This window comes from Siniperca chuatsi, linkage group LG10 (assembly GCF_020085105.1).
Source record: "Siniperca chuatsi isolate FFG_IHB_CAS linkage group LG10, ASM2008510v1, whole genome shotgun sequence".
Lineage (NCBI taxonomy): Eukaryota > Metazoa > Chordata > Actinopteri > Centrarchiformes > Sinipercidae > Siniperca > Siniperca chuatsi.
In genome coordinates, this window is record NC_058051.1 from 26358761 (window position 1) to 26378265 (window position 19505).

The 19505-nt window shown below is 37.8% G+C and overlaps 1 protein-coding gene across 3 annotated transcripts; it reads left to right on the plus strand.

Annotated features, from left to right (window-relative positions):
* The first annotated feature begins 6558 nt into the window (after positions 1–6558).
* On the plus strand, positions 6559–11426 carry mul1b (mitochondrial E3 ubiquitin protein ligase 1b). Of its 3 annotated transcripts, none has more exons than XM_044211636.1 (5): positions 6559–6704; positions 8075–8217; positions 8324–8411; positions 8564–8684; positions 9168–11426. In XM_044211636.1, the coding sequence occupies exons 2-5, from the start codon at positions 8098–8100 to the stop codon at positions 9895–9897; spliced, it is 1059 nt and encodes a 352-aa protein (XP_044067571.1). In that variant the 5' UTR covers positions 6559–6704; positions 8075–8097; the 3' UTR covers positions 9898–11426. The 3 variants fall into 3 exon arrangements, with proteins under 3 accessions (XP_044067571.1, XP_044067570.1, XP_044067572.1); XM_044211635.1 differs by having other exon boundaries at positions 6570–6704; positions 8070–8217; XM_044211637.1 differs by lacking the exon at positions 6559–6704 and adding an exon at positions 6731–6891 and having other exon boundaries at positions 8070–8217.
* The last annotated feature ends 8079 nt before the right edge of the window (positions 11427–19505 follow it).

Here is a 19505-nt window from a genome sequence, read left to right on the forward strand (position 1 = left end):
AAATCCACCTACCAGCACCTCTAAAGCTCACTAATTAGCACATCATATCAATTTGTGTGTGTGCCTGGCAAAGAAATAGTCTAGAACCACAAATTGTTGTTTTTAAAACAACAAATGTGATTAAACTAACTAATAAGCTTTGGAGGTGCTGGTAGGCAGATTTTGTTGTGTTACCTTTGAATCTACTCAGGTATATAGCATTTTAAAAGGAATACTTTGACATTTTGGGAAATACGCTTATTTGATTTCTTGCCGAGAGTTAAATGAGAAGATTGATACCACTCTCATATCTATCCATTCAATATCACGAATATCATAGAAATACAGCATTTTCTATCCTCCCTTATTCACTATTGATATCCCCATATTCAGTATTAATAGCATCAGTGTTTCATCATGTGTAGCAGGTAAATGTGTTACACTTTTGAAGCTTTGAAAGACAGAATGAGACGCACCATAAATAAAGCCTGTGCCAAATAGCTTCATTATATATCCAGTGCTCTTGTTGAGTAATCCTCAGAGGCAATCCTCCAGGCATAGAATGCCAGCTGATTTCAATATCTCGAGGAACTGAGACTTTTCTAAATAATGTGCTTTTCAGTGGCAGAATAAGCCAGGATAGAGCTAAAAGCTGCGTGATACCGTGAGAGAGCAGAAAAAAATCTTCCAATTATTCCAAATGGGTTTTACATGAGAGACTCTGCTTTTGAAGGTTTTTGTATAAATGCCCAAAGACGTTTGATTGCATTCTTGATAGTGAATGTGTGTGTCCATGAAAGGCACCTGAATGAAGTTAAAGACTTTACAATTGATGTTGTATCCTATTTATTTGCATATTTGTCAAGTCAGACTGACATACAAGTTAAGAGTGGGCTGAAAGTTAGTGACAACTTCCTCTGTTTTGCAGCTAAGTATTAAAATCTGACATTTCAAAAGTTATTTCTTTATTTATATTTTTTAAGGTCTAATTTTTTCTGATCTGACCTTAATTACTCTGGCATTTTATAAAAGGATCTCACATGTTTTGAAATTTCAATATGTGTGCGGTAAATCTGACACTTTATTACATGAAACGTAGGTGACTGTTGTGCATTTGGATCAGGGAAGGGAGTATTTCTATATGTTGCACAGATAGGTAAGATGCCAGGCTAATCTGAACCAGTCACAACAAATTCTAACTGTCATCCCTTCAACACTACAGCACTAAGAGGACACATATGATGTTCTTCTCACCTCTTGTACTCCTCCCATAAAGCTGTTGCCTCCATCTGCAGTCGCTATTTCTGTCTGAAATCCACGTGAATGTGTGTCAGGCCTGCATTTGATCGGAAGTCGTTATGTGACAGACACAAAGAAGGTAAGGAAGTGATGTAAGATTTACGTAGGCAGAGGGGGCACTGGATCAGCAAGGTAGACTCTGTCCACAAAACAAGGTGACTAATGTTGAATACAAGCCCCGAGGACATTTCTGTTCTTTTGATGGGGCTGAAAACAAGGTTGCACCTTTTCCCGTCAGTAGCAAGCTGCAAATTCTCATAGGCTAATCATTCACGTCAGGTTGATTATGTCAGACTGATTCAGTCAGAGGAGTTTTCTGAGGCAGCTGTTCCTGTTACATTATTGAACCTCTGAATTTTTTTTAAAGGGTAGTTCAGAGAAGAGGCCATTGAAGTAAAAGTTACAATTAAGTTACATAAAAGATGTCAGTGGCAAATCTACAATATTATATTAGTGACTTTTGTTGAGGCCTGTCCAAAGCAAGTACTGAGGTTTTTATGTATTTGACTTTACGCAGAGACAGCAGACAAAAGCTTTTGTCTGGCCATCAAGCTTTGGATTGGCCGATACATATCATCCACTGATTCCTATTCTTAAACACTTTTGTGATTCATCACATTTTTCACACTTTGCCTTTGTGAGTTATTATTTCACTCCATTCCTTTACATTTGGTGACCTTGCCTTCTAAAGTGCCTTTCAAAGTACGCTTTTAATCTTTTTTTATATACACATTTTCAATTTGTGCACAAAAAATGTAAACACTAGAAATTCATAAACAAGATGAGTCCTGCAGAATGGCTATTACAGACCACATCCTGTAATTTTGTGATGGATGAAATCCCAACCTCCCCCTGTAATGTTAATTCCTCAGAATTGAGTTTAAGTGTCAAATTGAAATTGTAATAAATTACTTTTTAGGTGTCCTGATACAAAAAACTCTGGACATGGTGGAAACCATGATTTTGTCAAATGTTTGATTCTGCCTCATCTATCATTTTTCACGTTATCTTGATCATCACGTTAGCTCAACATATGCTAACTGTACACTGGCTAAAACAACATATGGGCTGAAAATGTTGCCAGAAGTAATGAGTTAGAGCATAAGGTTCAATTCTGGGACCAATACAGTTCTCCTTATAAATGCTTCCTTTGGGTGATGTAGTCCGCAGACATGGTATTTCTTTTCATTGTTATGCGGATGACACGCAGTTGTACCTCCCTGTCAAGCCCACTGACCTTAGTATGCTGAGTTCTCTGCAGGACTGCCTGTCTGACATAAAAAATTGGATGTCGTGGGATTTTCTTTAGCTCAACTCAAACAAAACTGAAATCCTTGTTATGGGGCCCCAACACATCACTAAACAAATACTGCCATCTACTGGTAGCCTGTCAAAACATATCAAGTCAAAGAAATCTTTGTGTCCTGTTTTAATAGCAATTTATGTTTTGACAAGCTTGTCCAATCGTGTTTTCATTACCTCAGAAATCTTAGTGATGCAGAACCTGTCTCCTCACGCCCTGATTATTGTAACAGCCTGTTCACTTGTCTTAATCAAAAAACTTTACAGAACTCAGCTACTAGGCTGTTAACCGGGACCAAGAGGTTCAACCACATCACACCTGTTTTAGCCTCTTTACATTGGCTCCCTGTTTGGTTTAGGATTGATTTTAAGATCTTATTGATTACTTTTAAGGCTCTTCATGGCTTGGCTCTAGACTATATTTTAGACCTTGTAATCCCTTATGAATCTTCACGTAGGTTGAGATCTTCGGGCAGGGGTCTCCTGTCTGTTCCCGAGTCCAGGTTGAAAACTAAGGGGGACAGAGCTTTTGCTGTCTTCGTTTAAGTCTCTTCTCAAAACACATTTTTATCTGAAAGCATATCCTGATTTTACCTGAACTGGCTGTTTATTTTATTGCTTTTTTGTATTTTATGTATTTTATTTCTTTAGATTTCGTCATTCACTGTGGTATTTTCTTTCTCTTGTTGTGAAGCACTTTGTACTTTGCTTTGATAAGTGCTCTATAAATAAAGTTTTATTATTATTATTATTATTATTATTATTATTATTATTATTATTTATAATCTCATTCTACCGCGACAGAAAGCATCTACTAAGACGGTTATGTCAGACTGAATATTGGTAATGAATTGACCATTGAGTCATAATATAAGTCTACGCTTTGGACAGTCTCTCGAAAATTCAACCAACAGCAGACGTTCAGATGTGGTGCACCTGCAAAGTACTACTAATACAGATACATTATTTTTTATAACCCAAAGCAGCTCTGCTTATTCTGATGCAAGCTATCATTGATTGAAACTGGCTGCTTGCTATTTGCTTCACAGTTGACTTTTGGGTTATTCGCTCACACACTGTGCACTACCAGTGTTTTAATGGATTGCAGTGGGGTGTTTTTGACAGCTGGAGAACCGGGAAATGGTTTGGGACATACAGTATAGCCAATACGACCCATCATCTGGATGTCCCTAGTTTTCTATGTAGTATTAAAATCTATTAATTTATCAAAAATAACAAAATCACTGAAGTAGCGTATAGGTTCTTCATATAGGGATCGATATTGCACTTAACTCAAACTCCAAAAATCTGTATAACATGCCAAAGTTATGTTTCTTCTTCAGTTTCAGTCAGTGTTAGCAGTGCATGGATTTACACGTAAGAGAACATCGTAGTTCAGAACTCTGAATAAATACACCATACACATGATGCAATGAGAATGTGCAAAGAAGCAATATATAAAAAGGCAAATTCCGTTGAAATATGGTTCTTGTCAGAGACGAGGCACAATCCATCAAAACAAAAGGCTTACCCATTCAACCGAACTCATTGTTACAAATCTACTGACACACCTCACACTCTGCCTTATGTTGTCTGACAGCCAGTCTATTCCTGGGATTTTTTCTTTTGCTATCCAAATGTGTGCATGTGTGCACACTGGTGGACCTGGTGTATATATGTAGACCCAAAGTCATGGTTAAAAAGTTGGAGTCTGCCATCAACACTAGTGCATAATTTGTATGCAGCATGGGATGAACCACTAGCTGAGAGGGTCAACTCGGGGCAAGAAAGTCTTCGTACCCTCCAGGTGGCCTGTGGGTGCCCCTTCACATTTTTATGGGTTGGAATCTGTATTCATTTCATTATAGCACTGACTTTATGTCCTCTGCAGTGACACAAGAAGAATGTGTAAATGGAGCAAGCAACAAATTAGATGAAAATGAGTAGAAAAACACTCTTAACACCACTAGAGTAACAAAGAGTCAAGCTGGAATTCTCGTTTTAAATCTCCTGAGAAATTAATTGATTGCTTAGACACAATAATGAAATTGAATTATTGAAATGATGAACATTTGACCAATTACTTAAATTACTTGGGCTATCCAATTCTATTTCCTTTGGGCACAGAGAAGCAAAGCGGTGCTAGACCTAGCTTGCACAGGTGCAACTAATAACATTAATAATAAGTGCATGGTTGAATGGCCCTCCTAAAGGGAACAGAGCCACCATCAGTGTTAGTTGTGTTTTTTCTGCCAAGACAAGTAAAAAAGGTTTATACTTGCACAGAGTCAGAGATCTAGTCCTACAATTTCACTTCTCTAAAGGGAGCCAGTAGCTGCCTTTTATTGTACGGTTAACCGTAAATAGATAAGTAGATAGTAAGCATTTGTAAGTGCGGCGGTGTTTGGGAAGAATTTGCCTATTGTTGTGAGTTATTGAATCTCCCATTTTTCCTATATTTAACAATGCTTTGTACATATAATTTTTTTGCTTTTGAATTGCTCTGTCATCACAACTCTGAGTATTCTTAATGAAGAATGAGTGACTGAAAACAAATTGATATAATGTTTAGAGGTAAAAGTAAAATATGTGATGATTCAGTTTCAGCTATACTCCTCTAGGGAGGTTGTGACTGACTGTTTTGTTGTGTGTTTTATCTCTGTTTTTATTTCCTCTGCTGTACTCAGGTCTTTCTTGCAAAAGAGATCTTGATCTCAATAAGACTACCTGATTAAATAAAAGGCTATAATAATAATAATAATAATAAGTACAGGTGATTACTATTAAATATCATCTGGTACTTGGTGTTTTATTTTAGAGCTCAAAAAACGATGAGATCTTTACACCTTCAAAAGAACTGAACCACAAAGTATTTTTGAATGTAAGATTTAGATCATGTGTGTAAATGTACCTTTATAAATTGTTTGTAGTGTTTCTGGGAAGTTTGTCTTTCACACTTTTTAAACACTGATTTCCACATCCAGTCCAAAAAGGCACAATTCCCCTTGCAATTTATTTGAATTTTTTTGCAGATGTGAGTAGTTTTCCTGTGAATTGCATTGAGAGACATCAGTGTACATCAACAGCACACTCAAAAAAATCAAGCGTTTTTTAGTATGTATGCTGGCTTTTTTTGAGTAATTCTGTGACTTTTTCTGTGTAAATACACTACAACTCGAAACCTACTTTGAATTAGCGTGTAATGTGCAGTGGTGAAACGTAACTAAGTACTCTACTTAAGTACAATTCTGAGTTTCTTTACTAGAGTGATTAAATTTTATGCTACTTTATGCTACAACTCCACTTCAATGGGAAATATTGTATTTTTTAGTCCACTACATTCATTAGATACCTGTTGTTACTAGTTACTTTGCAGATAAAGAATTTAAAAACCTATAGGCTTAATGAGCATAAAAATTTCTAATGCATTGTTAAATAGTAAATTAAACCACCCAACAGTATAAAAAATTAATAAAATTAGCTCTACTACAGCCAGCTTCAATGTTAAAATAAATAAATATTAAAATCTTACATGTAACTGCATCAATAATAAAATAATAATAATAATCTAATAGTATATAACGATAATATATAATGTAACAAAGACCGAGCTCATTTTGGCTGCATAGTATGTATTTTTAAGCACATTTTCTTGATAATACTTACGTACTTTTACTTAAATACGATTTTGAATGCAGGAGTTTACTTGTAACCGAGTATTTTTAAATTGTGGTATTGCTTATTTTACTTAAGTGAAAGATCTTAATACTTCTTCCACCACTGGTAGTATGGAATTGGGACACAGCTATGGTCAGGGTGGGGAGGGTCGTCCATATAGGCCTTTTTCAAAAGCAGAGATTTGACATATCATAGTAGGAAAAGCACGGGTGTTCTTACTGACAGCAGTGGAGTTCGGTCATTATACATTTTATTATATACACACCTGTGCTTTTCCTACTTGGATATGACAAAAGGTCTCTCTTTGCAATAAATGTTTCTACACCGACATCTGCTGGCAGGGAGGTGTATTGCATTGCAGGAGCTTCACTGACATGTACTTTAAACTGTGGAGACCCGCAGCTGTTGTTAAAGCCTTGTTGACAGTGGGACGAGTGGAAACGCAGGTTTGACAAACCCTTTGACCGTACACGCTTTTACTGAGTACAGTGTTTTGTAACATGACAGCTACAGTATCTTTAAAACGGGTGGTTAAACCATGTTAACTTGGCTGAAGCGTCGCTAGCTACCAAACTGCTAATTTAGCTAGCTAGTGAGCTCAATTAAGGAAGTGTGTGTGACACTACAGTAAATGTAAGGCTAGTTTGCTCGCTAACGCTACGTTTTGGGGGTTTAGAGGCTTCAAACAAAAGGGTATACAAAAAGCATTATATAAGAAAGGGGCAATATCATCATCATCAAGGTCGTGATTTAATTAGTGTTAGCATTAAGTTATCTTGTGTTTACTTTAGCTAGTGGTGAATGTGCAGCGTCTAATCACTTAATGGACTCCAGTAATCAAAGCTTGTCAATATACAATCGAAGGAAGGTCATCAAAGCCAGCAAAATTATGGATATTATACCACTGTGTCAGTGTCTTCTACTTGTAGTCTCTTTGGACTATTATCAAGCCATTTCAGTTAGTCTTTTGTCCTTTTATTCAGTTAAATCTAACAGTCCCTGGGTTCATTTACAGTTAATCAGTTTGTGTTGTCATAAATGTTTTGTACAGTGGTGAAAGAAATATTTAGACCCATTTACTTAAGTAAAAGTTGTAATACCACACTGTAAAAACACTGTTGAAAGTCCAGGATTCAAAATATATTAGCAAAATATACTTTAAGCATCAAAAGTAAAAGTACTTTGTAACTTTGATAGTATTATATTATAGGATTATTTATTTGTATTTATTGCAGCATTTTAACGAAGTAGGTGATCGAGAGTGAGGTCATTTTAACTACTTAACATACTGTTGAATAGTTTGATCTTCAACAGTGCATTGTGTTTTATAAGATGATGGTATGTAAAATCTTAATTTACAAAGTAACTAGCTGTTAAGTTAATGTAGCAGAATAAAAGGAACAATATTTCCCTCTGAAATGCAACTATTTTGATAATCGATTAATCGTTTCAGTAATTTTTCAAGCAAAAACAGTGAAAGGAACCCCAGACGTTTTCTGGTTCCAGCTTGTAACGTGTGAGGATTTGCTGCTCCTCTCTATTTTATATTATTGTAAACTGATTGATTTGTGTTTTGAACTTTTTGTTGAACAAACAAGACATTTGAAGATGTCATCTTGGGCTGTGAAATAATGAAAACAATTATTAGTTGCAGTTCTAGACTAGAAGTAGAAAGTTGCAGAAAATGGCAATACTCATGTAGTACAAGTAGCTAAAAAAAATTTGCTTATTTTCCACCACTGGTTTTGTGTAACAACAAACATTTTTAAGTGAAAGACAACTTCTTAATCTGTGCTCATCATCTCTGTTAGAACAGCACTGAATGCTACAAATCACAGGATGGACTCCAGTGGAAAACCTTCAACTGCACAGATTGTGGTTTTAGCCACCAGCTCAGCCCTCACTGCACTCTTCTATTCCATTTACAAGAGCAAAGCTACGACAGTTGCCAGATTAAAGGTCAGCCACATTTCAGCACGCTGTCTTTGTCATGTGACTGTCAGTAGTGTGTGAATTTATTGCCTGTTATGCTTCATTTGTTAATCTGAAATGTTTGTTCCCACAGGAAGCCAAGACAGTCTCCATTAACCAGGATTTGAAAAACATCCTGTCTGAAACTCCTGGAAGATGTGTCCCATACGCTGTCATAGAAGGTGTGTTGAGCCACCTTGAAAGCCTAAATGAAGTTACTGTGTTGCGGAGTGCATTTTTACTATTAAATTCTAACTTATACTAATTAACTTGTTCATGTAAAGTAATAATTCTACCAATAGTTTTACACTGTCCTGTTTATTGCACACTGCAGGTGTTGTGAGATCTGTGAAGGAAACTCTGAACAGCCAGTTTGTTGATAACTGCAAAGGTGTGATTGAAAGACTTACCTTGAAGGAGGAAAAGATGGTGTGGAATCGCACCACTCATCTGTGGTAAGTCAGTGAGAGGCTTGAAATATTGTTAAAGTGTAAAGTATATTCAGTCAGAAGGCATGATGAAGCTTATATGGCCGTTTTGTGCTATTGTGTTTAAGTCCAACTGAAATTAAATTGCATTTTTTAACAATCGTCTACTACAGCATGCATATCTGCACAACACAAGAGCAAGAACATTAGCTTTCTTGCTAAAGTCTCCTTCTTATCTAACTTACAAACATGAACACACGTCTTGTCCTAGCTTGTTGGACAAGCCACCAAACAACGGTTTTGGACCGTTGTTCTGACAAAACAAAACATTTTGAAGATGTCTTGGACTCTGGGAAACTGTGATGGGCTATTATTATTATTATTATTATTATTATTATTATTATTTATTTTTGCCATTTTCTGCCATTTTATAGACCAAGCAACTAATCGATTATGAAAATAATCGTTAACCCTAAACAAACCTATAATAACTGCTATATTTATGAACAGGAACAACACAGAGAAAGTCATCCACCAGCGCACCAACACAGTGCCATTTGCCCTCGGATCTCATGACGACAATATTGCTGCCACAGTCCGGGTTATACGTCCACTAGACGCTGCAGAGTTGGACCTGGAGACCACCTATGAGAACTTCCACCCCACAGTCCAGTCCTTGTCCAACGTTATTGGCCACTTTATCAGCGGGGAACGACCCAAGGGCATCCATGAAACTGAGGAGATGCTGCGGCTGGGAGACAGCGTCACGGGTGTAGGAGAGCTGGTTCTGGATAACAACCTGATCAAGCTCCAACCTCCCAAACAGGGCTTCCGTTACTTTCTCACTCGGTTGGACTACGAGTCTCTTCTCAGGAAGCAGGGGAACAGCGTCAGACTGTGGAGGATTCTGACTGTTGTCTTCGGTGTCGCCGCTTGTTCCACTCTCCTCTTCATCCTGTGGAAGCGATACGTACACCACAGACAGAGTAAGAAGGAGCAGAGCCTGCTTGAGGAGTTCAAGGAGCAGCAGAGGAAACGTATGCGTGAACTCAACGTGGAGGAAAGCAGCGTGTCGCCCACCAGCTGCACTGTCTGCCTGAGCCGTGAACGGTCCTGTGTGTTTCTAGAGTGTGGTCATGTGTGTGCCTGTGCCCAGTGCCATGATGCCCTGCCAGAGCCAAAGAAATGCCCCATCTGCAGGGCGATTATAGACAGGGTGGTGCCTCTTTACAATAGCTAATGTGGAAATACAGAAAATGTGTAAAACTACATAGCATTTTACAGTCATGGTAACGCTGGAGATATGTCATTCAAAAGCTGTCTGTTCACCTGTGAAAAGGGTAATATTCTGTTTTGCTTTTACTCACTCTGATAGATAAATAGTAGGTATCTGTGCTGAATCATGATGCAATCACATTTCCCATTAACTATTCAAATCAACTTTGGAACCTGTAAAAATAGAGAAAATGAGATTTCTTCTTAGTTAGACACTGACAAATATTGGCCCTGTATCCCGACGCCGAACGATCCTAAGCATTTAAGCAGCACTAAAGAGTGAATGCACCTTCTGAATATACGTTAAACTAACAAGACGTATTTAACTGTCAGTAAACGGTGGTATATATTTAAAAATACAGTACATCAATTACAAGGCTTAAATGTTGTAAACGACACAACAGAAATGTTTTGCACTTCATCAGTATGAAAACAAAGCTTAATGCGCAGCCTACAGCTTGTATCTTGTTGCCTTTTTAAGAATCATTTTACATAAATAAGTGTCCGCACACTAGCTCCTTAAGTGCAATTCATTGGCACTTCCAACAGTGATGTTTCGAGCTACCGCTCTTCTTCAAACTTAGTAGTATGCACACACACACAAAGACGCCATCTTTAAATGTGCATGCTGGTCATCTGATAGTCACATGATACCAGTGAAAATATATAAAGCCCACATAATTAGATTAAAACTGAAAACGTGACATGAAAATTTCAGCTGGAAGAGATAATTTATTAGACGAAAACAGGAAGATGAGTATGATGACTACAGAAACGGTCAAACAAGCAAATCAGATGTTCAATAATTTTTTTTAAATGTTTTTTACGTTATTTTACATCTAATGTTACTTCAGCGTCAGTGGTCCATGTTTAGTTTGTTACATTTATTTGTTACATTTATTTGTCAGGAATCATGTACAAAGATCTTTTTGGGAAACGGTCTTGTTCTCTTTACATTTGATTTGGAAGTGTGTACAAACCATTCAGTCTCCCTGATTGTTCTTTTAATGTCTTAAGTTGGGATTCAGCTTTCGTAAGGCCTTGCGGTTCTTTTAAGGTTGTGTTTTGTGCAGCACAGAGGAGGCAAAGGGAAGGATTGTGGTTCACACTAAACGTTTCTGTGTAAGAGTCTGAAGAGTGATGCAGGGTGGTGAGGGGGGCTAATTGTACAAGCTTCTGTGGTTGTTTCGTTGGTCTGGAGAAAGGGAGCGGGCTGACTCTGTCCTGTTCTTTTGTGATTTTTTTTCTCTGTGTGCCTGCTGCTAAAGACATGCAGACAGCTAGAATACACAGTGGCAACACATGTAAAACTTGTTAAAGAGTACAGTACTGGAGCGACCTCTGTACCATCACAGCCACTGATTGTTCGACTTTGAACCTGCTTTTCCTGGGACGATGGCAAAAAAAAAAAAAAATCAACTCATTGTCTATTTGCAACTGAAACATCATTAAAGACAAATGCAATGTTGACCAAATAAAACTGAATTGCTTTCATAATGTCACAGTCATTTGTGTAAAATAAAGACACAAGGAGAAAGAAGATGGAGATTTCTGCCAGGAGAGGGGGATGTTTGCCTGTGAGGAAAATCAGGGATTCAGGAATAGGATTCAGGGAGCATGAATAAACACAAAAATGTGATGCCACAGGCTCCCCCAACACAAGCAGCTGTTTTCAGCTCCTGCTGGGGTTTTCTCATTTATTTATTTCTTTTAATTATTTTTTTGTTGTTGCTTCATTTCAAACTGCCTGTACACTGAAATATTCAGAACAAAACATATTTTAAATGTCATTGCCAAAGGCAATTTATATGTGCTCGGTCCTGTATGAAATGCTCAGTTTGGCTTTGTTTCAGTGGCATAAAATTATTCAATGTGCCTCTTTCACTGTGATCCAGTCACAGTTCTTCATTTTAAGTCAGTGGGCAAAGGATAAAACCTTTACGTTATTCTCTATTTTTTTTAGAAAATAGGTGATCGTTCAAGCACATTTTTAGTCAGACAATTGAAAAGCAAAGGATGGAGACAGGCTAGAGGCAGGAGAAAATGCATCCACACGATTCAATTTAGGCCAGCAGGGATGTATATCTGGCTCCAGAGGAGGCTGTCTTAAGGCAGTTAGAGCACTCAAGAATGCCTTTTGTACTTTCAAATGATTCTATATTATTCAAAAAAAAAACTATCATATTATGCCACAAAATCTCAGATGTATTAGTTAACATTACATTAGTATTCAGCAGCTGGCACACATATCTGATTTCCAGGAGTGAGCTGATGTCGGTTGGTCTCTGAAGGAACCTGAGTTAAATGTCAATTGTACAGTGTAATCAAGCAGGAAGAGTATTACGATGTCACTGAAAGCCTCATCATGGCTGCTTTACCATCAGGCTCATATCTGACCCTGAGCTACTTATTTACTTATTCATGCTGCTCCTTTTCTGGGTTTATTTTCCATTGTTTCTTGCACTTATTTATTACAAGTTTTCTTTACCATGCTAGCGGCCTTGCAATAAGTGCATTTCCATCCACTTGTTTTTATGCGCATTTTCAATATGGCCATAAAAAAACCTGAGTGGAAAAAGTCAAAATATCTCAAACAAGTTTTTATGCATGGCTGAGGTGGAAAAGTCGGTGTATCAATAAAAACAAAGTGCAACAAAGTACAATGGAAACAATAAATGATGACGTACATGAAGCATGTGTCTACTGAAGAGACAAAAAATGGCGGCAGACAAAAATATTGGCCGCATTCAGCCCAACAAAACAGAGCAAAATGACTATTTAAACGGAAATGATGGTGCCTTGAACACAATGTTGTGTAAGTGCACTGCCTTTTTAATACGGCGCCGTTTACATACACGTTGCTGTGATTGGGTAACACCTCTTACACACCCACCAAACGAAAACTTGCCTCGTTGCACACCGTTTTGAGGAAACATGTCGTCCAACCTGGAAATCGTAGCAAAACGGTGCTTTCAGATGAGTCTCCTCCTCTCTGTGGACCAATGAGGTCTCGTTGGTCTCATCTCAATCTCTCATTCAGCATTTCTTTCACTGGAATTTTGGAAAAAGCGTGTTCCTGAGGTTTACTGAAGACAAACTGACTCTACTACAGCACATGATAGCACAGGACCTCTTAACTCAGTGATTGTGATTGCCATAGTTGTCATTACACTTCTGTGTTGAAGTGATGCTGATGCTCTGACAGAGCATCGGCATCATCGGCCGTCTTTTTTAACGTTCTTTAACATTCTTAACCCTTTGCTCGGAATTGATCTTAGCGGTTTTCTACCAATGTTAGCCTTCAGTCAAGCTGAACAATATGAACTTCAACTATGCCCTGTGAGGACTTTGAAGTGCTTCAGAAAACATACAGGAATATTACTAACCTCAAGGAAGACATTCGACGACTCTCCGATGAATTACAGAGGAAAGACTCACTCCTGTGACTGCCTCCTTCTGGGCAGTCTAAACGGATTGCTGTCTTGAGCTCAGCTCTCCCCATCGCTCCCTCATCACAGCCACAGCCAACAACCCTCATCATCGGGGACTCCATCACCAGGGACGTCAAGTCCGATTCGGCTGTGACCTACTGCCTTCCTGGAGCTAAGGTAACCGATATTATAAACAAGCTTACTGATCTACTAACTCAGTACCCCTCCCGCACTGTCGTCATTCACGCTGGCACTAATGACATCCCACATCGACAATCTTAACTTTTGAAACAGGATTTTTATCTTCTTTTTAGCACTCTAGAGTCCAGTGGCAAGGGCATTTTCATCTCCGGCCCCCTACCGACAATAAATCGGGGCTATGGGCGTTTTAGCAGACTGCTTAACCTCCAAAGCTGACTTCAGTCCATGGATGCCGTAAGTAGCAGGGCCAAGGGGCCATTGCCCCCCCGCACACTCACACACTTTACGTCCCTGTCCCACATTCTTTTTAAGTCGCGAATCTCTGTATCCCCACAGATGCCCCAATATTGTAACACATATGGTAAAAAGACATTTCAATCATTCCCATCCACTCTAAGACATTAGGTGAAATAAAGCAGGCAAACATAAATTGGGAAGTATGTTTACATTTTAGTCCAGTCAAAGAGTGAATGCATAGTGAATCTAGGCCTCCCTCACTGTCTGCTGTTGTTATTTCCTTGCTAACGCTGACTCCGACATTACAGATCTTCTATGATATCTTGAGAAATCAAATGCTTATATATCAGAAATTGGTTAAGGATGCAAGAGCTGTTTTTTTCTCAGACCTTATATCTAAAAACTTTCACAATCATTGCTTCTGTCATTAGCCTCAGTCACAGCCTTGAAGCCTCCAAAGAGAAGTGTGAGGAATTCTTAGTCTATTTTACTCAGAAGGTTGCTAATATAAGAGGCCAGATTTCCCCAGCTGACATTAACTCCTGTTATACTGGGAAATTCAGCTGTTTTAAATAGTTTTCAACCAATTTCTTTATTGTTTTTAAAGGATATTTGCCTCTCTGATGTTGTTCAAACAAAATTCCTCAAAGATGTCTTTGACACAGTAGGTCCTGGTATTCTAGTAGTCTATTGTCAACAATTCTCTGGCCACAGGGATTTTTCCATCTAGTTTTAAGCATACAGTAGTACAGCCTCTTCTTAAAAAGCCCAGCATTGATGCATCCAATCTTAATAATTTTAGACCCATTTCAAAACTGCCTTTTACCCAATTATTATCTTTTCTGAATCATGATAATATTTTTGAAAAATTAGGCATATCAGGCTTAGCACTGAGCTGGTTCAAATTGTATTTATCAAATAGGACTTTCTCTGTCACTATAGGCAAGTCAACGCCATCCATAGCAGACATCACCTGTGGGGTACCACAGGGCTCAATTCTTGACCCCATCCTCTTCTCCCTGTACATGCTTCTACAAGGTCAAATAATTCGAAAGAACAGTGTTTCTTTTCATAGCAAAATATAATTGTGTGTCGACACAATTATATTAATTTTATTAATTATATTATATACATAATGATTCCAACTTCTTCAGTACCCTTAAAAACTGTCTCAAGGACATTAAATGTTGGATGGATAACTTTCTTCAGTTGAATGAAAGCTAAACTGAAATGCTCTTACTCGGCCAGCACAACGCAAGAAATATTGTCTTACAAGATCTAGGTGAATTATCATCTAATATAAAGCCTGTGACCAAAAACTTATGAGTGATTATTGACAGTGACCTGACTTTCGAGGAGCAGGTAAGGAGAGTTGTGCAGTCCTGCTTCTTTCAACTCAGAAATGTATCAAACGTCATTTTTATGTCATGCTGATTCGGAGAGGGCAATTCATGCTTTTATTTCATCTTGTCTAGACTATTTCAACTCTCTCTATACCTGCTTCAGTCAAAAATCTATCTCACATCTCCAGCTTGTTCAGAATGCTTCAGCTCAAGTTTTAACTGGCACTAAATGTAGAGACCATAGTCGCCCATTATTAGCACATCTGCTAAGATCCTACTGAGCACAGAAAGGTCTAGACCCTAGTTATATTGCTGACCTTTTAACTCTCTATGAGCCGGAACTCAGCCTGCAGTTTTTGATCTGTTCTTAATTCTATCTTTGTTGTTGTGCTATTTTTAGCTGTATCTGTTTACCTCATATTTTACCTTTTATTTTTATTCTTTATTGCTACTGTTTTGGGTTTTATTGTCTGTAAAGCATTTTGTAAATATTGTTTTGTACTATACAAATAAAGCTATTATTATTATAAAATCATTCATGATTTTAACAAAGTTAAACAACAATTACTTTGTCTGCACAGAAAAAACTACAAGCGTGGCAGCACGGCTATTTACGTCATCGTACCTTGATTTCATTCATATCCATAAAACTCAACAACACTCTTCTAATTTTGTTTTTTCAACTTTCTAGCTAATATCTTCTAATCTCTGCCGTCTAAAAACTTCTACAGCATTCAGTCCTCTCTGTTCTGCTGTTATTACAGACATGTCTGGTCTGAACAAACCGCAACCCCTTGACTGAGGATCTTGGGCGTATGGGAAACGGTATTCGTTAAAGGCCGCTAAAAACCATACATTTTGAATAAACAATGATAGATCAGATGTGGCGTTATATTGTCAGTGCACAGTATTTTAATTCTCAAACAACCAACAATACAACTGTCTTGATGTTGACGCTTGCAAGTCGACAACATGGGAATATTTCCCATCTCTGCATCCATCCTGTATGATGTGAATGCAGCACAAGTACAGCCTCACAGAGCTGCTAGCATGGCTGTACACTCTTGTCTTGTTTTAACATTTTCTGTTGGTGCATTTTTGTGTAACATGTCAGAAGCTTTCATGAAGTGTTGTAAAATCAGCTCTCAAATATTTGTAGCCAGATGTTTACTGTACACTCTGACTTTTCGCTAGAAATAAAGCAATGTTACCAAAAAAGATCTCACTTGTTGAAAACATCACTTGTTCAGCCACTAGTCATGCTTTAACAAACTACTCTTTCCCATCGTGCTACAAACATGAAAGCAGCAGCTCTGGTCCAACACCATGGAAACGCTTCAATCTAGCCTTGCAGTGCTTTTATCAGCAGGAGCTGTCACTCTACTGACAGCGAGTGAACCATCAAAGACATTCCCTCTATTATTCCCCACTTAAGAGTTTTGAATTTCAATGCCACATGAGGACTGTGCAAGAACTGCATGATAAGAGCTACAGGCTTAATGATGGAGGTGAACAAAGATGATCTCAGGCACTCAGACAGTAAGATTAATCAGGTAAATACCACCTCAGACAAGACACTGAACTGAATAGCACTTGGGATTACTGTTTAATCTGCTCCGACAAACCACAGAGACTGGCTGCTACATTTTCACATTATTAATAATATAATGAAATGTGAAGAATCTACACACTGTTGGTTTCACTTTGGTCAAAATAACCAAATTTAAATGTATAATCCATTTTAGCGCTGTAATTTAATTAATGGCATCAGAGGCAGTTTACACGGATTAAAGTCTTCTTCCTTTCCTGACTAATTTTGTCATATTGTATTTCGTTTTTCACTGCACTCAAAGCTCATAAAAGTTATTTTATGCTGCAGGATGACTGGAATTGGTACCAATAAGGCACTATAAAGGCTGCCTTATTAGAGACTGGCACCCTGGAATCACTTCAGTTATTCTCTGCTTTTATCTGAAAAAAAATTGGTGTTAGCTGTCAAGGCAGATGTACTTAATGACTTTCCATCACTGCATACATGTAAAGTCAGAGCTTGCTAATGGGTTATAATTAATATGATTTATTTCTAGGAACAATTTGGACAGTATGGCTAAAAGGCTTAATCTTTCCTTGATTATTTAGATTTGAATTGGACTTTTTCCTTTCTCTTCTGATTGCAATTACATTGTGACCTACAGATATGTAATCATTAAATCAGCCAATCACAGTTCTTATAATGTTCTTTTCACTCAAAAACACTCAAACATAAGGATCATCTACAGTATTTGTCACATCAATAAATAGTGACTTCTATTACAGACTGTTTTCTCATTACTAAATTACATATTGCTAAGACTGATGATTCTGTCTGCAGATGTGAGGTCTTACTTACTTAATTTGTGGCTTAATAGGACAGTGGTTCCCAACCTTTTTGGCTTGTGATCCTTATAAAGGAAAGCAATGTCTACTTGTGACCCCTTGTTATTTTAAAAGTTTTCCATTGTTATTTTAAAAGTTTTATAAAGGCCTGAAGAGGTAAAACTATCTAGAATTTGAACGCCCCTATCATTTCAGTTTATATTGTGATTTAGTGGGTCAAAGGTTTATTGCATGTTGGCATCATACCATTCTAACTATATGCTTCGCTACAATTCAAATATGTGTATCCTTTTGCATCCACATTATGGTGTGAAGGGTCTCTGAAAATGTAGATTTCTTAACACTGTGTTACAGTGTTTCCCTCCTTTGTTATGGCTAGTACTTTTAGTCAGTTTTAGTTTGTTTATTGGGATGCTGTAGAATGTGAAAGAACTTTTCTCTTCTTCCTTATCTTTTTCTTGTCTACTGTCTGTTGAATGTCCAGCTACCTTGCTGTGAGTCAAAGTGTCTGACAGACAATAAACAAGTCAGCCAGTCAATATGTGAATAAATGAGACAAATCTGGGGACACTTTGGACCAAAGCAAAATAAACATCATTGCTGAGATAATTTTCCTTGCAGCAGTCCAGATAAAACATGTTGGAAAAAACACCAATGGTTTCCATGGGAACTGCTAATCATCCTACGCCCCAAACTTGAGACAAGATTCATTTATTGTACCCCATGACCTACCTTCAGCTAGCTTTCAACCAGACAGTGCAATTACTTGTGTTTGTTCTGTGCGCTATTTATGTGCACATTTAACTGCTGTGATATAGTGCTCTGGATTAAATTAGACATCAGCCTCCGTTCTGCAGCCAAAGGAGTTTAAGTAGCTGTAATGTAAGAGGATAATTGGCACTGAAGATTCACTGTCAGACAGACCTGTGTGAAAAAAACAAAACATGATGACGATTGTGTGCGTGGAGCTAAATGAGAGGTTTGATGTTTTTCAACCTAGATCTAAATGAAATACTGCGTCCATCAGTGGAAAAGCTTAAGTTTGTAAAAACTAACCACTCTGCTGTAACTTCTCACTTGGGTTAATCACATATTATACTTTACTAATCAAAGCACATGTGGAGAATATACAGTAATTAAAATTATGTGAGTTCCAAAAATATATTTTCTCATGCCACATAGTCAGTAGCCTAGCAACAGTACACTGTTTAAAGTTCTTATAAGGTAATTTACCTTTGTCTGTTTATTGGGAGAATTAATAGGCATGCTATGTTTGCTGTTTCCACATGTAATATCTCAATGGACCTGAATAAACTGTCAGATAATATAATGTGTCTTTGTATGTGTGTGTGCTCTTCAAAGCAATGTACACTGTCAGAAACTATTTGAGTGTTGTTTGATCTATGAAGCAGGGGTGAAGGTGGATATTAGCACCACAGTAATGAGCTATAATTTTTCTTAGACCGCAGCCTGTTTTCTGTCCCTCTCTCCCTCCATTCCTCCTTCACTCACCCTTTTCAAATCTGTCTCTCATGCTGTGCATGTTTTACCTTGTAATAGGGTGGATGTTTTAAATGTCTTGTCATCCTAATTACTAGTGCTCTCTTTGATTTCAAGGAGCCACATTATGGCAGCTTTTGTTGTTAATGAGGCAAGTGCTTTGTCAGCTGGGGAAGAAATACAACCAGTGCAGTAGATGTCACCTTGACATCACATCACCTACTGCGCCAGATGGAATTATAGAGCATGCCTATCACTAAGGGATCTACTAGAGAAGACAATGTTCATTGTGAATTACAATAAGTAGATGATGGTATGTACTGTATGAAGTGAAGTGAAGTGTGGAGCAAAAAGTGTTACTTAATAATTGGTTGTTTCTATCTACATTTGGCAGACGCTTCAGCAATGTACAAATGAGGTACAGTCCAAGCCACAGTGGATCAAGAAGAAGCCATAAAGAATGTGCCACAATGCTCAGTTTCAAA

What these genes read in the sequence shown, in the direction of transcription:
- mul1b (XM_044211636.1), top strand. Translation starts at nt 8,098, where the DNA reads ATGGACTCCAGTGGAAAACCTTCAACTGCACAGATTGTGGTTTTAGCC. An exon ending in CGACAGTTGCCAGATTAAAG is followed by an intron (nt 8,218 to 8,323) that starts GTCAGCCACATT and finishes TTGTTCCCACAG; the next exon opens with GAAGCCAAGACAGTCTCCAT. An exon ending in CCCATACGCTGTCATAGAAG is followed by an intron (nt 8,412 to 8,563) that starts GTGTGTTGAGCC and finishes TGCACACTGCAG; the next exon opens with GTGTTGTGAGATCTGTGAAG.